The sequence below is a fragment of the Camelus dromedarius genome, chromosome 1, assembly GCF_036321535.1.
Source record: "Camelus dromedarius isolate mCamDro1 chromosome 1, mCamDro1.pat, whole genome shotgun sequence".
Classification (NCBI taxonomy): Eukaryota; Metazoa; Chordata; class Mammalia; order Artiodactyla; family Camelidae; genus Camelus; species Camelus dromedarius.
This window is the reverse complement of record NC_087436.1, coordinates 69,001,275-69,023,423: the sequence shown is the minus strand read 5'-3', so window position 1 is coordinate 69,023,423 and position 22,149 is coordinate 69,001,275. Positions and strand designations below refer to the sequence as shown.

The following is a 22,149-nucleotide window of genomic DNA, read 5'->3' as shown; positions in this document are numbered from 1 at the left end:
GTAGTCCCTTAATTTAGAAGCCAGATATTTGGGAATTTGCTTCCTTCTTCCCCAAACTCATGAGCATGGTGTCTTAGTCAGCTTGGGCTACTACAACAAATTACCATAGACTGAGTGACTTAAACAACAGACATTTATTTCTCACTGTTCTAGAAGCTAGGAAGTCCAAGAGGAAGACATCAACAGATCTATTGTCTTGTAATGGCCTGCTTCCTGGTTTGCAGGATCTGTCTCGTATCTTCTCATGATGGAGAGCATATGTCTCATCTTATACTGGCACTAATTTTATCATACGGACTCCACCCCCATGACCTAATTACCTCCCAAATGCTCCACTTCCAAATACCATCCTACTGGGGATTAAAAGTTTCAACACCTGAATTTTGAGGGGACACAAACATTTGGCCCATAGCACATTGATCTCAGTCTGTCTCCTGCTTATTCCAGGGGGAAATCAGATAGAACTGAATGAGTGATACCCCTAACACAGAAGTGATGGAAGCTAAAACCAACTCATTTTAGCTTTAATAATGGAATATTAATAATGACTTTCTTGTTCAAGAATTGTATTTACAATAGAAACATTGTCAACCTATCAGCAGATAGAAACTAGATCTTTTAACTCATAAACAGTATTTTGTTTAGCAACACAGACTTTCATATTAATGCATTCAAGGAATGCTTTCACTGAAAAGTGAGCCAGAAAAGAGAAAATAAAGTAATGCAAAGTTTAGATAATTGTTTTAAGTTTGCATTTTTATTTAGTCTTAGGTATAGGCTTAATGGTCCAAAACCCACTGGTAACTCTATTCCATTGACACATAGCACAGGGAACTATATTCAATATCCTGTAGTAACCTCTAATGAAAAAGAATATGAAAAAGAGTATGTGTATATATGTATGACTGAAACATTATGCTGTACAACAGAAATTGACACAACATTGCAGACTGATTATACTTCAATTAAAAAATATATATGGTTCTATTAAAAAAAATACTAGTCACTCTATCCTACTGACTGAAGCTTCTCTTGCATATCCCACAAATATCTTCATGTTCGTCTTACTGAGTCACTATGTTCTTCTCATTGAGCTACTACTACACACTATGGTCAACCATGCCATATATACCTACTGCTTTGCCCCTTTCACCATTTACCACCTAGCAGGGCAAAACCACAAACTTGCAAACACCCCACTCTCCAACTTTCTAGTGCATGGATCTTAGTTACTGACTGTAGCTGGAGAAAAATACACATCATGATGACTAGTCTCACTTTAAAATTATGATCACAAACATCAAATATGTTCTTAGTACTTCCTGAAAATCCTTCTATACTTTCCTTGTCAAAACTGGCTCTCATTCTCCTAAATTATTCATTCGCATCTTCTCTCCTCTCCTTAATGCCAACAGTTTCTTTTCACACTCAGCTGATAATTTTGCTCATTATTTCACCAAGAAAACAGAAGGAATCAGGTGAGAGTTTCTGTTAGTGCTTACCATAAAAATTTGTCAAACTACTTCCTTCTTGAAAGGTAGTATCGGTAAGTGAACTCAAGTTAAACTACTTGTGTTCAAATCCTAGCTTTGTCACTTACTAGATGTGTGATCTTGGGCAAATTATTCGACATCACTGTGTCTCTGTTTCCTTAATGTAACATGGGGACAAGAACAGTATCTACTTCATGGTGTTGTTACGGAGTTTTGAAGGAGTTAACAAATGTACAATGCCTTAAAGCACATAGCAAATGCAAGATTGGTGTTAGCCACTATTGTCACCTGTCTTTCCTTTTGTCACAATGGATCAACTATTGAATCAACACCACTCTAAGGCCAAACTCTGCACTTATGAAAAGATCCTTTCTCAAGGACTTTGTTCCTGTTGCTGTCACCTATCCCTCCTATATCATAATCTTACCCTTTCTACCGGATCATTTTCATAGACACAGTAATTATACAGTATTTCTCAGATAAGAACAGTTTTTTTTTTTCCAATCCTACATCTTCCTGCCACATTTCTCTGCAAACATGGTTGAAAGTATTGTCTCCATTTATTTTCTTTCTCATTTCTCTTAAACTCACTCCAATCAGGATGTTGTTTCAGAAACTCCTCCAAAACCACATTTGTCAAGGTCACCAATAAGCTCTGTGTTGCCAACTCCAATGCTAAATTCTCAATCCTCTTCTTAAGTAAGAATATCAATAATATTAAAAGCATTTAGTACTGTTGATCATTCTCTATTAAAACTCTTTACTTGGCTTCCACAAAAAAAGCCACTTTTTTCGGTCATCTTTCTATGTTGATGGCTATTTCTTTTCAGTCTCTTTTGCTGGCTATTCTACATCTTCCTAAAATCTAAATGTTGGAGTTTCCCAGGACTCAAACCACAGATCTCTACTCTTTTCTACTTACACTCATGCCCTAATGGTCTTCTCCAGTCCAATACTCTCAATACCAACTATCTGCTGACAACTCCCAAACATTTTAACTTTAGCTCTGACTTCTCCCTGCACCTTCAGTGGCAAACATCTAAAATTTCCAATTGAGGATCTAATATGCAATTTATATTAGTATGTCAAAACAGAATTTTCACCTTTCCTCAGTCTTTCACATAACCCCCAAATGGCCCTGGAATCATCCTGGGGAATATATATTTAAAATATCATCCTTTGTTATTTTAATTACCGTATTTTGTATAGGATTTACAACTGGATTAGGAAAGCTCTATCGTACTTACCTTTGGAAATGCCTGGATATTTGGCTTTGAATCTTGGATGAAATAAGGTCAGTGGGATTTATGTGAGGTTTAAAGCCTGAAACTTTCCTGTCAACCCCTGAGCCAGTTTGATTACTGATCCTAATTACCTCCCCTCAAAATTAAAAAACAACAAAAAAAGAAATCTTCACTAGATGATGCAATTTGAGCACAATTTCTATTCCAAGACATTACAAACTAGCTTTCTGGCCATTGTGCCAGATGTTTTGTTAAATACCTTAAGTACTGCCTGCTAGTGACAGAGGTAAAGTAGGTTTGTTACTGGTTTTCACTTTTCATGATTTCAGTGCAAGAGGAGGTTTCAGAAGAAGCTATTTTTGTAATATTTTAATAGTGGTGTGTCAAGCACATTTCAGATTTGCAGTTTATAGTGGTTAATTAAAGGATTCCAGAAAAGACAATTATATGTTATTATAATATGTTGTTTTCCCTACAATTATTATGCTTAATTATGAAAATAAAATCATTGCATCATGCTTTCCTATGTTGTTTCCTCAATAAATTTAATTCTCTTCACTTGGAGTTTTGTCACGGTTTACACTCATGGTTGAATAAACCAAACTTTATTTTAATTAAATATGAGTATATATCACAAAAGAATTCCATTGGTTCTATCTTTGGTTTCATAGGTTTATGCTCTTTAAGTCAGATTTATCTCATTTAATAAAAAAAAATTTTTCAACAAGGCAGAAATCTCCAGCCAGGGTAATGAGAGATTGTCCCCCTATTTTCCTTCCCAACCATTTGATGAAAGACAAGGGATTAAAGGGCATCAAACTGAGCCATGATCAGAGCAGGTACAAGGTCTTAGTAATCAGGAAGTCTAGGAGCACCTCTCTCTTCTGCTTAAAATCCTACTCCACCCCTCTTCGTCTCAATAACCTTACAGAATAAAACCTAAACTCTTTATTATGATTTACAAATCCATAAAAAGCTTGACTCACTCTTCCAACTCATTTGTCAAGACAAACCTCAGGTGTTACCTCTTACCAGGAAGACTTTCCTGACATCCCCAGACTAGTGTTCCAGATAGCCCCAGGCATTCACCTATTACTGCATTTTCTACAACATGTAAACATTATCTGTTTTGGCATCTGAATGTCCTACTAGACTGAACTTCTCATGGGCTCTTTTCTGTCGCTGTGTTCCCAGACCAGTGGCTGGTTCAATGGAGGTAATAATCCTGTCCAACTGAATAAAACTAAAGTGCACTGTTAAGATCTGGCTGCTCCATGCATCGCTGTTTTTCTCTCCCATCGTTTCCTCGCGTTTAACCTGTGCTCCAATCACACTATTATCTGAAACGTGCTATCTGGAGCCTTTCAAATGGTGTACTCCTTGTCTAGAATGTCCTTCTCTGATATATTTTTTTTTTCTGGTAAACTCCTACCATCTTTTAAAAATTAACCCACAACTTTATGAAACTTAATCCACTGTGTCCTCATGGATTTTGTGCTTATTGTCATCAAGCCATCATCTCATCCTGGAAAGTTCTACAAAGCCAATACTTAATTTTTAGCCAGTATTAATTTGACCCTAATCCCTGAGAACCTGTATTTTATTGCCAATTCCTCCTTTTTCCCTCTACTCAGATCCGTATCAAAGATAAATTTTTATTTCATTTCAACAAGTATATTTAAAATGTTTAATTATATTAGCAATGGATTAATACATTATCCTTGTGAAAATAATAAACCCATTATAGATCAGGCTAAAATTTCTTTAGTCATCATTTTCAATTCTGGTCTCTTTTCTTCTCCTTGAGGGTAAGCATTGTTTTGGATTTTTTTTTTTTTTACAATTCCTTTTTATTTGGGGGGGGGGGTAGTTTTTTTTTAATGGAGGTACTGGAAATTGAAGCAGGCACTCTACTACCAAGCTATATCCTCCCCCTTTAAGCACTGTTTTGAAATCCTTCCAGATCTTTTTTATATATTTATGTATCTCTTCATACATAAATATACAGATTTAAGTGCATATATTAGCACCCATTAAAATATAAAGTATTATTTACTCTTTTAATTATTAATGATGTCATATTGAATTATTATTCTGCATCTCTAATTCTTCTTACAGTTTTTCTATATGCATCTATAACTGTATCAGTCAGAGTTCAGAGTAGAAAAGGCATTTTTAAGCAGAAAGAAATTTGAAGTAGGAAATCAGCATACTTCAAAAATTGTCAGAGTGCTGGTTGTGCAGGCCCTGGGCTGAGCTTCAAGGATGATCCACAGAACACTACAGAACCAAAGCCCAGGGGAAGAGACTGCACCTGGCAATGCTGAAGTCAATCCAGGGACCAGTAAGACACCAGCACCAGTGATATTACTACCAAAGCCTCCTGACACCCATGAACTGCTCTGGTCTCTGCCTACTCTAAAACTGTTTCTTAGCCCCCGGAAGCCGGAGAATGGAAACTGGAATGTTGTTGCAGAACAGAATACCCTCATGACCTATTACCAGCATAAATCCCAAAGCAGCCTCATTTCTGCCTTAAACGACATTCTTCCTTTCAAGTTTCATATGAGTACATCCAGCTGGCAGGATCTATTTTGCATTCAGAATCCTAAAGGCATGGCAGTCTTGGAGATGTCATTTTTAGCTTTCTAATCCCTACAGCATAGAAGGGGACCTGAGAATGATCAGTGGGGCCAACTCATCGCATCTATTATTACCTCGTTTCTTTCAACAGCTGAATAATATTCCACTATACCAGTATAATATAGTTTAACTGTTCCTCTGCCAATTAACATTTTGTTTCCATTTTGTTTTTGCTATTGAAAACATTATAATAAACATCCTTATATATTTCTGTTCGAGTACATGTGCCAGGATGAATATCTACATATGTATTTAGAAGTGAAATTGCTTAGTTATAGGAGATAGTTTTAAAATTAAATAGTTGATGCCAAGCTGACCTCTAAAGTTGCTGACTCAATTATGATTCCTACTGCCAACATATGAGAGTCTATTTCCCCACACATTTACCAAATAATGAAATACTATCTTTAACTTTTAATTTTAGTAGTGTTATATTATTTTAATGTATGTTTTTATAATTGCTAATGGATGATATTAAGCATCTTTTTATATATTAATTTCCATCTCTGTTTCTTCTGCGAATACTCTATTAAAATCCTACCTACATTTCATAATGCATTTTTAATATATTTTACTGACTTTTGGGAGGTCTATGTGTATTTGGATGGTAATCATTTTATTGAAGCATATAACTTATTTGCTGAACATCTACTGGATACTAAAACTCTGATGGTCATTATGAAAAACAATGAAAAAGAAGGTATAGTTTGTGCCTTCGGGTTCAACCAGCTTACACTTTCACTGATGTGACAGGACCATCCACAAAACAGTTTTAAGTAGAAACCAATATAATATAGCAGATTATTAAATCCAAAATGAGTACTGATGACAGTAAATATTAGAGGCCAAAAAAAAAAAGATCAAAGAGGATAATGCTTTACAAAGAAGGCTTTATGAAGGAAGTGGCAATTAGGTTGGACCATGAAGAATGAATAAACATTGGATGGTAGAAATGGCAGTCCTGGGAGAATTAAATGACATGAATAAAAAGTTGGAGTTAGGAAAGCACTTGCCATCCAAGGAACAGAACTGTGAGAAATGACTCAAGTAAATTCAAGCTTTAGGTAAAGTCATTGTTAGGGTAACACAATGTCCTGGGCATTGTGCCAAGCACTTAGCATACATGGTCTCAGCTGAGACATACCTTACATATACAATCTTGTTAGACACCATTTTTACCTGTGAGAAAGTTGAAGTTCAGAGAGGTTTGTGTCAAACAGCTCGTACTAGTGGGCCTGGCATTGGGGTAGAGGCCATGCCCTTTCTGTTACACCATGTTACACCATGCTATTATGGGGCAATAAAGAAAGAAAGAAATGGCATTCTAAAAGGCCTTGAATATCAACCAGAGAAGTTTGTATTTTATCCTGAAAGCAACTGAGAGTTTTGATGATTTTTTGAATGAAGAAATGTCATGAATATGTGTTTTAGGAAGATGTATCTTGCCAATTAATATCATCATCAGTTCTGCATTCAGAAGCCTCCTCCTCAGAGAGACCTCTCCTGACCCTCTTAAAGAGAGGACCCCCACTTTCTACCCAATTATTCTGCTTTATTTTCTTCATAGCATGTATAAATATCTCATATTAAATGAAATATTTACTATTTTTTGAGTGTTTGTCTGTCTTTTCCATTAGTGTGTCAGCTCCATAAAGGCAGGAATTTTATTATATCCATTGTTGTATTTCCACTACTAGGAACAATGGATAGTTGCAGGAAGTACATGGCAAATATTTATTAAATGAGTGAATGGAGAAATTGGATGGTTAAAGATATGAAATATGATGCCAAGACTCTAGATATTTGTATCCAAAATATCTAAACGATGTCCTGATTTTTTGTTTTCATAAGAATTTGGTGTGTCATCCAAAAACATAATGCATACTCAGTAAAACAACTCGACTGGATCGATTAGTTTCATTTCCTTTAAAGAATCACCAAAATAGAACCGATATTTCTTATACCATAACCTACCTCCATCAGTAAATCCATTTCTACAAAAGTATGCAGAGTCCCTGGGAGAATGTTTAGATTAAGCATGTTTCAAATGAGTAATGCTATGGCAGAATTATTGTATTAAAAAAACAATGTATATTGAAGTCATTTGTCCGAGACTGCTCTGGTGGGTATAGCTAGTTTCACTGGGGAGGAGCTCTGTGAAAGGGGTGGGTGGAATCTGAGTCAGAACACTGGTTCACCAATTTGTGGTGATATTTCTTGGGTGGACCTGTCAGGCAACCAATCCAGCTTATGTCTAGTGTCTTTTTTTAAGTATTCACTCAAAGAGAATTTTCATGTCTTCCTTTAAGCCACAGATCCACAGCTGTCATCAACACTTGTTAAACAAGTTTCCTTTTAATTGCTTTCTGCTATTGCACCCAGCCCTTAAAATCCCAAGTATCACTGTGGTTAGTACATTTACCTGAGAACCACTGATCAGGACAAAAGAAGTGCAGAAGTTTCCTTTATCATTATTAACATCAACAGCCATTATATCAGCACATTATGTATAGGTAAGTGGAGATTTGCTTGCCTCAATTTCTGACCTAAATAGAATTAGCACTGTTTCCCCACTATGACTCCCATCCAAAGGTTGTAGTAAAACAATTGAGTTTGGGGGGAACTTGCAGTTTTCTCACAGCATTTTGGATTTCAGCCTTATCACATACATGCATTTGTATCTGGGATCTGTAGTTTCATTAAATGATTTGAGGAGTGCTTCAGAAAGGTAACATGCAGCTTTACATCCTATGAATGAAAAGTAATATGCATGTGTGGCTGTCTCAAAGGAGAGAGAAAGAAGCGGAGAGAGAATTTTCTTCTCTCATAAAGCAAATGTTATATTGTTATTGGTGGTGATGATTCTTATGACTCCCTTGTTTTTGTTTCACATCGTGTTCTTTCAAAAGTGCTTTCATGAAAATTGTCTTGAATCTCATCGTACCATTGTTTCATAGTTGTTCTCTGTAGAACAATATATAAAACCATAAATTTTTATCTGTAAAATGTTCATGACCTAGAATAGTATAACTATGTACAGATGTGCTATTCATTTTTAAGTATCTAACTAGATAGTTACTATGTTCATTAATACCAACCTTTTAAAAACATGCTTTTGGCTCCTAAGGAGTTTTCTTCACAATGTATGCAATATATTAGCAAAATAAACTAAACCTAATTTAAAATATCTAATGTCCCAAGAATTGAAATATAAATTCATACCTTATGCAAATATTCCTCTAAAAATGTACATCTTGAGTCAACAGTTGGACCCTCAAGACATATTCATATATTTTTTCATAATAGCCACATCCATATAAAAATGTTAGAAAGAGTATGCTCACTGTGATAGAACATACTAAGAACATTTTTTCTTGAACTAAAGTAAATATTGTGTGACTTCTTTTTTATTAAAGATGTTATATTATTTGTAACCCTGATATCTTATTAGTGACACATCTGGTCTATCAGTAAAGGAAAGAGTAATCACATACATTTAAAAGTGGAGAGAAAACAGATTGTTTTGTTTTGTTTTGTTTTGCATGTAAGATGGTCATCACCTTATGATGGGTGGATAATTTTTTTATTTATAGGGCACCTCCTCCTTCTGCTTCATCATTTTGACACTTATGTGAAGCCCTAACCTGAAAGATTTTCAAGAATTAATCCATTGTTTCTAAGCACTCCTAGTCACCCAGGAAAGGTTCATGCCTAATTCAGTGGGTAGCTTCTCAGGGAGGCATTAATCTGATTGCCCAGGAGAGCCTGGAGGAATCTGGACACATGGTCGATTCTGCAGGTGCATTTGAAGAGATTTTGTTAATCTTGTGGTTGCATATGGGTGTCTGATGTACAGACACCAGGTAGGAAAGAAGCAATAAAAGTGGAAGTAAAGACTTCAAAACTATATTTTATCAATTTCCTTTTTTTGTAGGGTAGTCCTATAAGATGGTATGGGAAAAATCTCAGAAAAAAAGCTGTGTTTTAAATCTTTGCCAAGGTAGTATTTAGAGTTCATGGCTAGCAGAGATGGACATTGCTCTGATCCAATATAGCACTTCATATTTGTGTGTGTTCTTTATATATAAGGATGTAATAAATAATATAGGATCATGACCATAATTTTTAAAATTATGATAAGCGTAGACATCGAGAACTTCTAAGACACTTCTATTCTCCTCCCCTCCTCTCCAGCCCCATCTGGCAAGGTCTTTACTTGATACTAACTCTGTAACTAACCACTGATCATGGGAGGGACTTAGGTTCTAAGTATACATAACCTGGGACCAACCATCATATTTCTGAATAATAATTCCATAGCACAGATCCAGAGAGGTTTAATCATAAGCTTTAAGATAAGCTCATTGGCTAGTCTGCCCTCCTTCCTTCCTTCCTCCCTCCCTTTCTTCCTTCCTTCTTTCCTTCCTTCTTTCTTTTTCTGTCTTCAAATGTCTATTGCTACTACTGTGCCTAAATTGTGAAGCCTCTAGGGGTGAGTAAGAGGAAAGAAAGAAAGATTTGGAATGACTGTGATTTTTCTAACATATCTTTCTTACTCACATCCTTTACTTGCAGACCAGTCACAGCTTCGCGTACATCTTTGCCGCTATGGATGATTGCCCTCATTGTGTTTGGAGTGTTGGCAATCCTGGGAACTACCATAGGTCTCCTGGTTCATTTTCTGGCAGTAGGTTGGTAAAGAATACATTTTTAAAAAAATACAGTTTGTTGTAATCTTCATTTCTATTTCTACAAGACAAAGAAACGACTGCAAACAATGAATAATCTCCTTTTGGAATGTCCACTAATGACCCAAGATCCCAGAAATTAGCATTGTTAACATGTGCCAAACATTATATTACAGACATGTTTTTTAATATACACAGGTAAAAAAAGAATGTATGTCATATAGAGATGTGAATGCACAGATAGACAGGGAGAAAAAGTAATCTACTGAGATGGAATATATGTGTTATTTTATAATTAAAATACCACACTCATTGTATGTGATGAAGAGAAACCAAAGAATATGGAATTTTAACTATTTGTTTCTTCATAACAGACATTAATATTAAAGTCTTCTCAACATAGATTTTTAAAAAAGACTTTGAAAAACATGAGGAAAGCTGCAATCATTTTTAGAAAATCATGTGTTTTAACTTTAAACATTATCTTATTTGTAGCCTGCTATGAAAGGTAAGAAAATAGGCACACTTATACTTCTCATTTTTCTCCCACAATTCCCAGTAGTTTGTTACCAGTATTATTTTTACATTGTCAACAGTTATAACATTCCATTTTGATTTGTAATCATAATCATAACTACTAGTTGTTTAGTTTTCAATGAAAATATATGTACACATATATTCAAATGGGGAGTATGCTCACCATTAATCACTTTGTCATGCTTGGACTTTTTTTTCCTCCAAAGCTACATGTACTCATAATTTAAACAGTCAGATTATCAAAGCTTTGTATGAGAAATGCAGCTTCTCCTCCACTACCTTTATTTCCCATTTCTCAGAGGCAACCACTTTCACTCTGTAAGTTGATTCTTAACATTGCCAGACCTTAAATTTTCAGTTATTGGTATTATGTATTCACTTTCTGCTATGGATCTCGTACTCATTCTCACCCTGACCACATAGCTGTTGATTTGGGATTTCCCTTTAGCAACATCCTGGGTATTACTTTCAACTGTCTGTTGGGTTTGGTCTCCTAATGCCTAGATTCCATATTTCGTTTTTAATTATTTTATTCGCTCAGTTGTGGTGGACTGTATGCTCCAGAAGCTTTCAGGGAAGTTTACACTTTCAACAATTCACATGTCTGAAAATGTCTCAGCTACTCTTAACCTCAACTAATGGCACAGAATTCTGGGCTGAAAAAACTTTTCCCTCTGAATTTTGAAACTAAAGCTCTACTTGTCTTGCTTTCATAATGTCTGTCAAGAAGTCTGATGACATTTTGATTCTAGAGCTTTTGAATGAAATCTCTTCTCCTACTCCCCCACCTTCTGAAACCTTATTGAATTTTTTTCTTTGTCCCAGTATTTTGCAATTTTATAGATAAGGTGCTATAATGTAGATATTATTTTTAATCATTGTGCTAGCATTTAGTGGGTCCTTTTAATCTAGAAATTCATGTACTTTAGTGCCTGAAAATTTTCTTAGATTATTTCTTTGATAATTTTCTACCCTCTTCACTCTCTTTCTGGAGCTCCTGTAATATGGGCATTAGGCCTCCTAAATGTAGTCTTTAATTTTCTTATCTTTTTCTCTGTATTTTCCATCCCTTATTATTTTTAAAAATCACTTTCTTGGTCATTTTCTGAAGTTTATTTTCCAATCTTTCTACTGAATTCTTCATTTCTGCAGTGATATATTCAATAGCTAAGATATTCTTTTTATTATCTAGATATTCCTTTATATAACATGTTAATATTATTTCTTACAAAATCTTCTCTGAATATAGTAATTTATTTTAATTTTTAGTCTCTTTTTTTCCAAGATTTTCTCTGCGTATTTTGGAAGTATTTCATATTAGATACTTTTCTCAAACATATGTTGATCTTTTAGCTTAGTGTCTGCTAATGTTTAAGAATGAGGATTAAAGAGCTGCCTGGAAGTCTATAAAAGAAATGCATGTTAACAAATGGCTTTAACCATAGGCTGTTCTATCTAGGTTGTTTTGTTAAGAGAAGCCAATTTACCAATATACTTGGGTATTTTCTGTTGAATTGGTCAGAATTCCTAGATGGAATGCATGAGTATATTCTGGACTACTAGCTTTCTGTAGTCAAGTTGAGGGAAAAATTCAGCACATTGATTTTTAGTATGGTGCACCTGTTTTCAACTGTGTCTCAACTTCCCTAATCTAAAAACTTTAGAAGTTGGGGAAAAAAACATTGGGATCTAGATGTTTCAACCAATCTTCTTGGTTTTAATCACATTTCCACTCCTATGTCCAAAAGTGTCAGTGCCTTTTAGGATTCTTTTAATTAAGCCTTTCACACTTGTTTTTTTTACCTTTTTCTGGGCATAGAGAAGGAGAATTTAGAAGTGCTTTTGCTCTACTGGTTTTAAATATAAGTGCTCCCATAAATCATGCTTAAATCCTGTTTTTGCACCCAGATACCTAGTATAAAAAAAAATCCCCAAACTCAAAACTATGAAAAATGTATGTGTGTAAATTGTAGGTTTTCTTTACGGGAATAAGTTGTAAGTAATCAAATGATGAAAAAGATGCAAAACAATTCTTTCTGCCCCTTTATTATCTTTCTCAATTCATATTTGCATTTAGACTACTTATGGAGATGGGAATGTTCATCATAAGGTGTAAGAATGCCTTATAGAGTTTTCATCCATAAGGGGTTACTTTCATCTCATCAGGTACCAACAGAGTATCATAGATGTATTCACAGTGACCTCAGCATGGTGAGCAACCTCAGAGGTGTTATTAGGCTTGTTGCATAGAATTAAATTGAGAATAGGATACTCAAGAATGCATTTCCTTATTCTAGGGTATGGTTTCTTAGTCTTAAATGTCTTAGACATTAAATGTTCAGTTTATCCACTAGCTCAGCGGAAGTTCTTAATGCAGTTGTAATAAAAACTCTGTATCTTGCCAATTTATTAATTTATACTGAGGAATATTGATGGCTGCTTAATTACTTTAATAGGTAGAAATATTTAGAAATCTAAATAAAAACTGAAGTATGCATTGTGAATACTAAATTATGAAAAATAGAGTTGAACAGTTTTAAAGTCTATTTTTGCTATTTATGGTAAACCCTTATATACCACCATTGCAAAGCCTCATCTCTATGGTAGTGATCCATGAACCACAGACAAGCTAACTACAATTAACAATGTTCATTCCAAATTATTATTTATAAACAACACATTTTCAGCATTTTGTTTAAAAGTTTCTGACTTCTTTTTCCATCACCTTTCTGTAGAATATTTCACCACATTTATAATGATAAATCATATTTTATTTTAATTATGGTGCCTCCCTTCTCTGCACTCATATAGAACTTCTAGTTGAACAATTAACTTTGTCATTTAATTATATCCTTATTAGTATCTCACATAATGATTTTATCCATATGGAGCCCATCTCTTCCACAAGATGGTCTTCAAAGGCAATGCTCATATTACAAAATAATGTTAACATTTATTTACTGCTTACTACATGCTAGGTGCTATTATACAGTGTTTCTAGCATATTCCTAGATGCTTAATATCTACCACAAATTAGGAGTAAGATGTATCATATGTCAAACAGCTTAGTATCTATGAAAATTTAGGAATAAAATGTAATGAATTAGAATTGGGCTTCAGAGTCAGTCAGAGCAAGTTTTTAGCCTTGGCTCTTTTTAGTAGCTGAATGGTACTAGGTGAATTACTGAATATCTTTGAGACCACATTTCTCCTGAAAAATGGGTATACTTTACATGGTTTTTACAAAGTAACTTCATATAGGATATGTAATAAATGGTAACTATTTTTTACTTATAGTTTGACATTTGGTTATTGTAGACAAAAATATCATTTATAGTCTATTCTATCTGTCTCAATCAAGATGTTACTCTTCTTTTTGACCTTTGTCTGATACATATTTGCTCCATTATTGGTCTTATGCTTTCCACAATGCTCGGTTTATCTAATCAACTGTGCCAGAAAAATTCACAGAGTTTAGCAATATCTAATATGAGCACAATATTTACTAGCTGGTATTACTATGTAATCTATGTCTGGATTTGAAATCAACTTCATTTAAATAATTATTGGATCACTTCTTTATCTCACAGAAAACACGACCTACTATTACAAAGGCAGCTTCACAGTGCTGGATATCCCATATAATAGCAATTATGAAAGGGAGACATCACCAGAAAATAACTATCTTAGCAAAATTCTCGAGACTAAGGTAAATTAGAATTTTCTTATATTTATCTCATTGTTAATTCTCAGAAACAAAAATGTATTATTGGAATTTGATGTTTGACTTTGTGTTCTCTTTAACAGATGGTTGATGCATTTCAAAGTTCTAGCATTTACAGACAATACATCAATTCTCAAGTCATCACACTAGTGTAAGTAACAATAACAGAAAAGAGATCAACCTATCAAACATAATATTGTATTTCAAGTGCCACTGTAAAAAGCGTCTATTGGTATGTTATAGTCATTAGTCAGTAAGTTAATAATAAACATTATCCTAAGCTAAATGTCAGGATAATTATTCAGTAAAAAATTGAAGCAAAGTTTGAGCTATTTTGTTGAATTCATTAGCTCTATTGAGAATGGATTATTCCTTAAATTACAGATGACTCATCTCTATAGTTTTTAAAGTTTTCATGTCCAGCAAATACTAGGTAGTCCCTTAGACCAATGTTTAATGGCCTAACATTTTTATTTAACTGTAGCATAAGCATATATCCTGTTTTTTCACGTCCTTTTACTTCAAGTCAGCTAAACACCTTGGCAAACTGCCCTAGAGTTCTTTTAGGGTAGAAAAGAGCATATCTACATGAGGCTTTGACATCAGGGAAATCATTCTAGTGACCATAACAAGAACTGAAATAGCTATGCTGTGGTCTTTGCACGTGTGTTTGCAGCAGCACGGACTTGCTGAGGGAGACCTAGAATAGCAGTTAGACAACCCAAGCCCAGTCTTTGCCACTTAGTAGTCCTAGACTTTTGGGTGAATCAGCATAACGTTTTGAGTCTGCTTTCCTGTCTGTGAAATAGTGATAACAACACCTACGCCACCTCCCTCATAAAACTGTATTCAAGATCAAAGAGGACAATGTATGTGCAAATATTTGCAAATAAACACATTACTAATGAAGGCAATTATTGCTTTTACCTTCATCAATGCCACCAAACCATGTCTGCCCTTCTCCTGCTCCTGGAACTCACAGGGACTCCTGGAATTGCAGAATGGATTAAGATCTCAGCTAGAATTAACCTGGAGGGTGGTGATTTTAGTACTGGAAAGAAACACGAGGCTAAAATTAAAGGGCCCAGCTATCTCTCAAAGATGACAACAACCACCCAAAGGCTTCTGCTTTGTTTTTCCATGCATGTAACTTCAGGTATCTATAGGAAGTGTGGACCCACTGGAAGTGATGGAGAGGCTGCAGGACAGAGGTTTTCATTTTGGCTCACCTTGTTATGAAAATCAAACTTGTATGAGCTGAGTGCTACCTAGAAATATTTATTTATATGCTAAAAGGTAATCATCCATTAGAAAGATCCAAAGCGTAATAATGCCACTTCAGACACTAGCCTCAGAGCTGCTTGACAATTCCTACATGTCCATTAGCCAGCCTCTTGGGCTACATACCCATATTCCAAAACCAACCAAATCTGCCCTGAACACTACAAGTCAGGTTAATCTTCCTTAGGTTCGGTTTTATTCAACAATTCCTTTTTACTGCTACTCATTGGCTAGCATTAAAATCCACGTCCATCTGAGCACAATCTCCTAGGCACTGTTACACTGGCTGACAAGACTTGGAGGGACAGAGTGCGTAGTGTAAAGAGTCTGGATTAGGGAGTCAATTGTACTGAATCTGAATCCTAATTTAATAGCTGTGTAACCTTGAGCACATTAGGTAGCCTCTCAGAGCATCAATTTCTTCTTGCCTATAAAATGAAGACAATGACGCCCATGCTGCTGGGCTGCTGTTGAGACTAAGCATGATAATAAATGTGGTAACATAGTACCTGGAACACAGCAGATACCCAATAAGTGTTAATTAATATTATTACTATCAGTTATTCTAGAGCACTAGTGTGTATGTCACCTCTTCCATGAAAATTTCTCTGATCCTTTAAGTAAAATACAATTTGTCTATCTTCTACTTGCAGATAAGATCAGTATCTTATTGCTTCTGCCTCATTTATTATAGTCATTTGTATACATGCTTTATCTCTCCTATAGATCTGGAAATTTCTTGAGAGTAGAAGCCATGCTACAGTCATTTTTGCATCACTCAGTAGCATCTAGCCCAGTCACTTGTCTGGGCTGACGGTGCCCAGATGAATGATTGATGAATACATGAATAAATGACCCCACTTCTTATGTGATACTTCTACCCTGTGCCTCAGGCTTTTCCTGTTTTTTCAGATGTGTAAAACTACTTGTTCCCTAAACTGAATAGCTGTATACAAACTGTCACCAAGTAAACATAGGCAGATGGATGGTCCTGTGATTAACCTAAAGTGAAGATACTGCACAAACTCACAAAGGAGCAGGAAAAGATAAAGATATAAAAGTTCAGGGAATAAAGAGGAATATGCTATTTTTTTAACCATGTTTTCAGTCCTGATCACAACAGCGTGACAGCAAATATATGGCTGATATTCAAGGCTCCCAGATCAATGAAGGAAAACACAAGAAGAAGAATTGAAAGCATCTTACGTCAAATGCTAAGGAACCACTCAGGATCCTTGACTACAGATCCTGATTCTCTTAGACTCGAGGGTAAGCTCATGTATTAGTTGGAAGTAGTACTACTTCCATCTTTTTATTCCTAACATATAGCACAAGCACCAGGCACAAAACTTATCCTTAATTTTTTTTTAATGAATAAGTCATTGTTTTACTTCAGAGCAATAATTTGCATCCTTACCATTTAAACACATTGAAATCATTATAGTGCCATACCTTAAGATTCTGGGGGAAAGTTCTGGGAGAAAAAATCTGCTGCTCATTCTAAAGAAAATAATAAGTCTTTGAAAAATCTTTATGAGTAATGATGTATTCTTGTATTCTTTTCATAATCTCCCATAACTTTCAAAAACAGGATATGATCTGCCATTATGAGACAGGTCACTTTTTAAAAGTTATTTTTGTGTATTACCAGGAATCAGGTTCACCTGGGGTCTTCCTGGTCTTCAAAGGAAAGATTCTAGGAATTTTCCCCTTTAGAAGACATACAATGCAATTCAAATTAAATAAAAAGAAGTCTCTAACATGGAACCATGAAGATGGTATTTCCATATCACACATTCATATGTAGTAAAAGAGCAATTCGAATAAACCAATATTCTCTCCTTTCTATCAACATCTTATCCTGAGATTCAAAATTATTTCTAGACCCTCCTGCTCTGGTGGACCTACCATCTTACTTCATTAGCTCCAGGGTCAGTGGACAAATGCCAGGCATTAAATTTACTATGGGCTTTTTTTTCTATTTCAGAAATCAGTAAGGTCAATGCTGAAAAGATTATCAACAATCGTAAGTTCAGATATTTTTTAATTAAAATGTGAGATGATTTAAAACACAGCAGTCAAGGTTTCTCACTCTTAGCCAAGCACAGTTCAAATTGCTTTACATGTGACTCATTTAATCCTCACAACAATCCTAGAAATAGGTATTATTATAATCCCATTTTAGAGATGGGAAACCTGAAGGACAAAGAAGTAAAATAATTTCCCCAAATTCATGTAGCTTGTAAATTTATGCAGTTTGTAAATTCATGTAGCTTGTAAATGATGGGCCAAACCAGGGAGTCTAGTCTGGTTGCAGAGCCCACAGACTTAACTGGGACATTATCTGCCTTGCACAGCTTTCATATTCTTCAAGTGCTGGAGTGTCCTGGAGATACTAGGCTGGGTATGGGGGTGATCCAGGGGCTGCTGGGGACTCTTGTGCAGATTACATTCTGTTCCTTTCAGTAACAGTGTCAGACTGAACCCCACAAGAATAACTCAGCTTATTCTTGGCTTTGTAATCAAACAGTGTCTTCCTATTCTTAATGGAGCAAAACTGACTTTCTGACAGGCTGCGGGAGACGAGCAAGGATGTCAGCTACATATGATAGAATCAAGGGAGGTTCCACTGCTCAGGAGGGAGAGTGGCCCTGGCAAGCAAGTCTCCAACAGAATGGCCGACACTACTGTGGGGCATCTTTGATCGGTGAAAGATACCTGGTGACTGCAGCTCACTGCTTTCGAAAGTAAGTTCATCATGTTGCCCACGGCTAGGGAGACAACAGCTCCAGTTTACACCTTATCCCCAGCTAATCATCAGCGCCATTCCCTTTCGTTCTCAAGTGTCCTGGTTTGAAAGACAAATTACATGACAAGCCAATCTAAGGTTTTCCTACTTTATCAGTAATAATGGGAAAAGTCATTCATTCCTGATGCTGTATTTCTCAACATGATTCTTCTCTCATCACCTTATACTCCAGACATCCCAAACTAGTTATAGTCACTGAAACATATCATCCTGTTTCATATTCTTTTTCTGCTCTGCATCTGCCTGTCTCCCTCTCATTGTCTTTTAGGCAAATATGGCTCAGCTCCAAAGTCTCATCAAAAAGCTACTTCTCCTAAGAAATCTTCCATTCCCTAGGGTATGCAGATTTAAGTCCTTCTGTTTTGTGGTACCACTAATTATATACATAACCATTTAAGCAATTATAGCTGCCTGTGTTTATGTCCATCCTTCATTACATTTAAATTTCTTGAAAGCATGGACTATTTTTATTTCTACATTCTCATTGCCTTATGCAAGCATATGGTGTACAGGCTCAAACAAGAGTTTTTAAATGAGTTAAAAAATCAGATTGTATTCCTGCTAATGGGTTATAAAGCAAGGAAATACCACTAATGTCATGAAAAGACTATAATAGATGCAAGCTCTATTTCTATTCCTCTGAAATAAATACAAAGCACATTATTTTTGTTTCCTTAGGACAGAAGATCCAAAAAACTATACTGTCAGCTTTGGCACCAAAGTAAGTCCTCCCTACATGCAACATCATATTCAACGAATTATTATTCATGAAGACTACATCAAGGGTGAACATCATGATGATATTGCAGTTATACTGCTCACTGAAAAAGTTTTATTTAAGAACGATGTACATCGAGTTTGTCTTCCTGAAGCCACACAGATTTTTCCACCAGGTGAAGGAGTAGTTGTTACAGGATGGGGAGCACTTTCATATGATGGTAAGTCAAGTGAACACTTACCACATAAGGCAGAAAAGCAACAAGAAAAATTAGTGATCTAGGCACAGAATGAAAGGCATCATTTACCCCTAGATGACCAGTACTCTCAGGAAACTATTCAGGGAATGGTGCATATGAACTTATGACTTTGCAAATCGCCTTGGTTTGAAACATTACAAGGGAACCAATTTTGCTGTAGAAACTCCTTAACTTGAAGAACTTAATTGAGAAGTTTCTGGTGCAAAGATGTAAGAAGAGAGAGGACACAGAAAAGCAGCATTAGAAAGATGTTTCAAACTGTTAAGTAGTTCTTTTTCATTGGTTTGAGTGAGGGTGGGCTTTTTCATCCTAATAATATGCAAATACAGGTCTTACACACAGAGGGCAAAACAAGTTTTCCATCCTGCTTTGTTACAGAGGAGCTCTTTTGCTGATAATGTTTACTTCCTTTAGGTGAATACCCAGTGTTACTTCAGAAGGCACCTGTGAAGATTATTGATACAAACACTTGTAACGCTAAGGAAGCATATAATGGTATGGTACAAGACACAATGCTGTGTGCTGGGTACATGGAAGGAAATATTGATGCGTGCCAGGTAAGGCTGGACATTATTCACACTGACAATATAGTATATAAGTAACTGCTATTATTTTTTATGTAAATCATCAACATAGAAATGATTCTATGCTTCAACTAATTTGCACTTTTACAATCCTGTCAAACTCCCTCTTGGCTCTGGCACTAAAGTAATTCTCCCCTAAGTACAACATTTGTTTATAACTGTTTAATAAACACATGTTGGACTTACTCTGAGTCAAGCACTGACTGAAGTCTTTTACAAATATTAATCCATTTAATTGTCATCACAACCTTTTGATATAGGTGCTATCATTACCATCACTTTACAGATGAGGAAACTGAAGCAAAGGAAGGTAAATAATTTGCACAAGGTTACACAGCTAGTATGTGGGAGAACTGGCATATAAGCCAAGGTAGGCTAGCATCACAGTCCGTACTCTTAACCACATTTCAGGCTCATAAATTTTTAAAATATGTCTAGCCTATTTCTTTTATCTTCCTAGCCACTTATGGCCACAGTTTTGTTACTTTTCTCAGATATAAAGAATTGTACTCCAAAAATATCCCTAATACAGGTCTCCCAAAGCTTTCTGATAGAACTAGACCTTGAAACTTATGAGCTCTTGCCTTTAAGGTTCAAGTTAATCCCAAAGAGCCCCAGGAAATACATTCTGGTCAGCCACAGTTGAGGTTAAGGGAGGTGCAGGGATTTACATCACATACCTTCCTATGGTCTCTATGAAGCATGAATCACGAACTTCACCTGGGCTTATCAGTGAGTGTAAGTAAAGTATCTGGAAGTAAATTCTCATAATGATAAATACATTTTTTTAATTTAGGGTGACTCTGGAGGACCACTGGTTCATCCCAATTCTCGAAACATTTGGTACCTTGTTGGAATAGTAAGTTGGGGAGTAGAATGTGGTACAATCAACAAGCCAGGTGTCTACACGCGAGTGACTGCCTACCGCAACTGGATTGCCTCCAAGACTGGTATCTAAGGGAAACACATCTTGTAGCCATTCTTTTATCTCATTTTTGCCTACTACTCCTAAGCCTTATTTAATATTCATTTTAAATTGGTATGTATAATGGCTGTTTTGAAAGAATTGTGGTCCTAAGGGAATATTGATGAACTTTAACTTTAAGCAGACTCTACAAGACAAGAAATCTCATATTTAGTTGACAAAAGCCTAAGTAAAGAAAGTGCTCCTATCAGTCATGTACTATTACTATTTGTTTTCTATTTCATGAACCCACATCATGGTTATCTCACCACAGCATAAAGCTCATGGTTTTAGTCATTCAGACTTTCTGTAATTACGAAAGTAAATCCTTGTCTGTTGCAAGTTAAAAGGCAGCACTTGAGAGACCAGAACCAATTACCTTCCGAGGGTTGGTTTGGAACATGCTGTATCTGCCTTCATTTCATAGCTTTTGCGGAAGGCGTGTATTTGTGAACTGAATCTGGTCTGAATTTAGGCACTGACTTAGCCTCCTATTTGTAGTGGGGTCTTGATCAACTCTTGTAATCACTGAAAGAATTTCACCATCAGCAAAACAACATGTTTTCTTGCAGAGATCAGGTACGCTAATTCTTCAGTGTTGATACACTGTAGAGAATCTGTGGAGATTCTTTATTTGTAAGATACAAAAAGATATAGCTATGAACCATGAAAATGTACTTTAATTAAAACGAATTTAAAAGCAACCTATCTTTCTTCAATATGAAAATTTTCTTTTCATTTCTTTGTTTTGTTTTTGTTTGTTATTTTCTTGAGTCGTTTGCAGATGGCTTTTTCTCTGTTATTTTTTCCACTTGGTCCATGGCTTGGGAGAGGGGTCCACGGTGATTAAAAAGCTACCTCGAAGCTAGAGAGAGGCACTCAGGCAGGCCAGGGGGAAGCAGCGGGTGGGTCCTCAAAGGCCACTGGGCGTGGGAGGCTACTACTGACACTTGAGGACGATAGGTTGGGGCCCAACAGCCTGTGGGGTTTGGTCAGGTGGTCGCCCATCTTCTGGAGGAGTTTCAGCTCTGGGCCTAGGAAATGGCTCTCTAGGAAGCCACAGAGGTGGCAGGCAGAGCCCAGGAATGCTTGTCTCCCAGGCCAAGGCAGCTTCCACAGCTGGCAGGTTGCCGCCCCGCGCATCCCCACGCATGGCTCCTGGTCTTCCTGGACGAGGGCTCGGTTGCTGCGCAGGTTTTCCGTCT

The 22,149-nt window shown here is 36.0% G+C and overlaps 1 protein-coding gene across 1 annotated transcript; it reads left to right on the top strand.

Annotated features, from left to right (window-relative positions):
- The first annotated feature begins 7,800 nt into the window (after positions 1–7,800).
- LOC105101499 (transmembrane protease serine 11B-like protein) lies at positions 7,801–21,639 on the top strand. Its single transcript, XM_010994699.3, has 10 exons — positions 7,801–7,893; positions 9,956–10,071; positions 14,196–14,314; positions 14,413–14,480; positions 16,719–16,879; positions 17,598–17,636; positions 18,183–18,357; positions 19,098–19,357; positions 19,811–19,953; positions 20,777–21,639. The coding sequence occupies exons 1-10, from the start codon at positions 7,886–7,888 to the stop codon at positions 20,936–20,938; spliced, it is 1,251 nt and encodes a 416-aa protein (XP_010993001.1). The 5' UTR covers positions 7,801–7,885; the 3' UTR covers positions 20,939–21,639.
- The last annotated feature ends 510 nt before the right edge of the window (positions 21,640–22,149 follow it).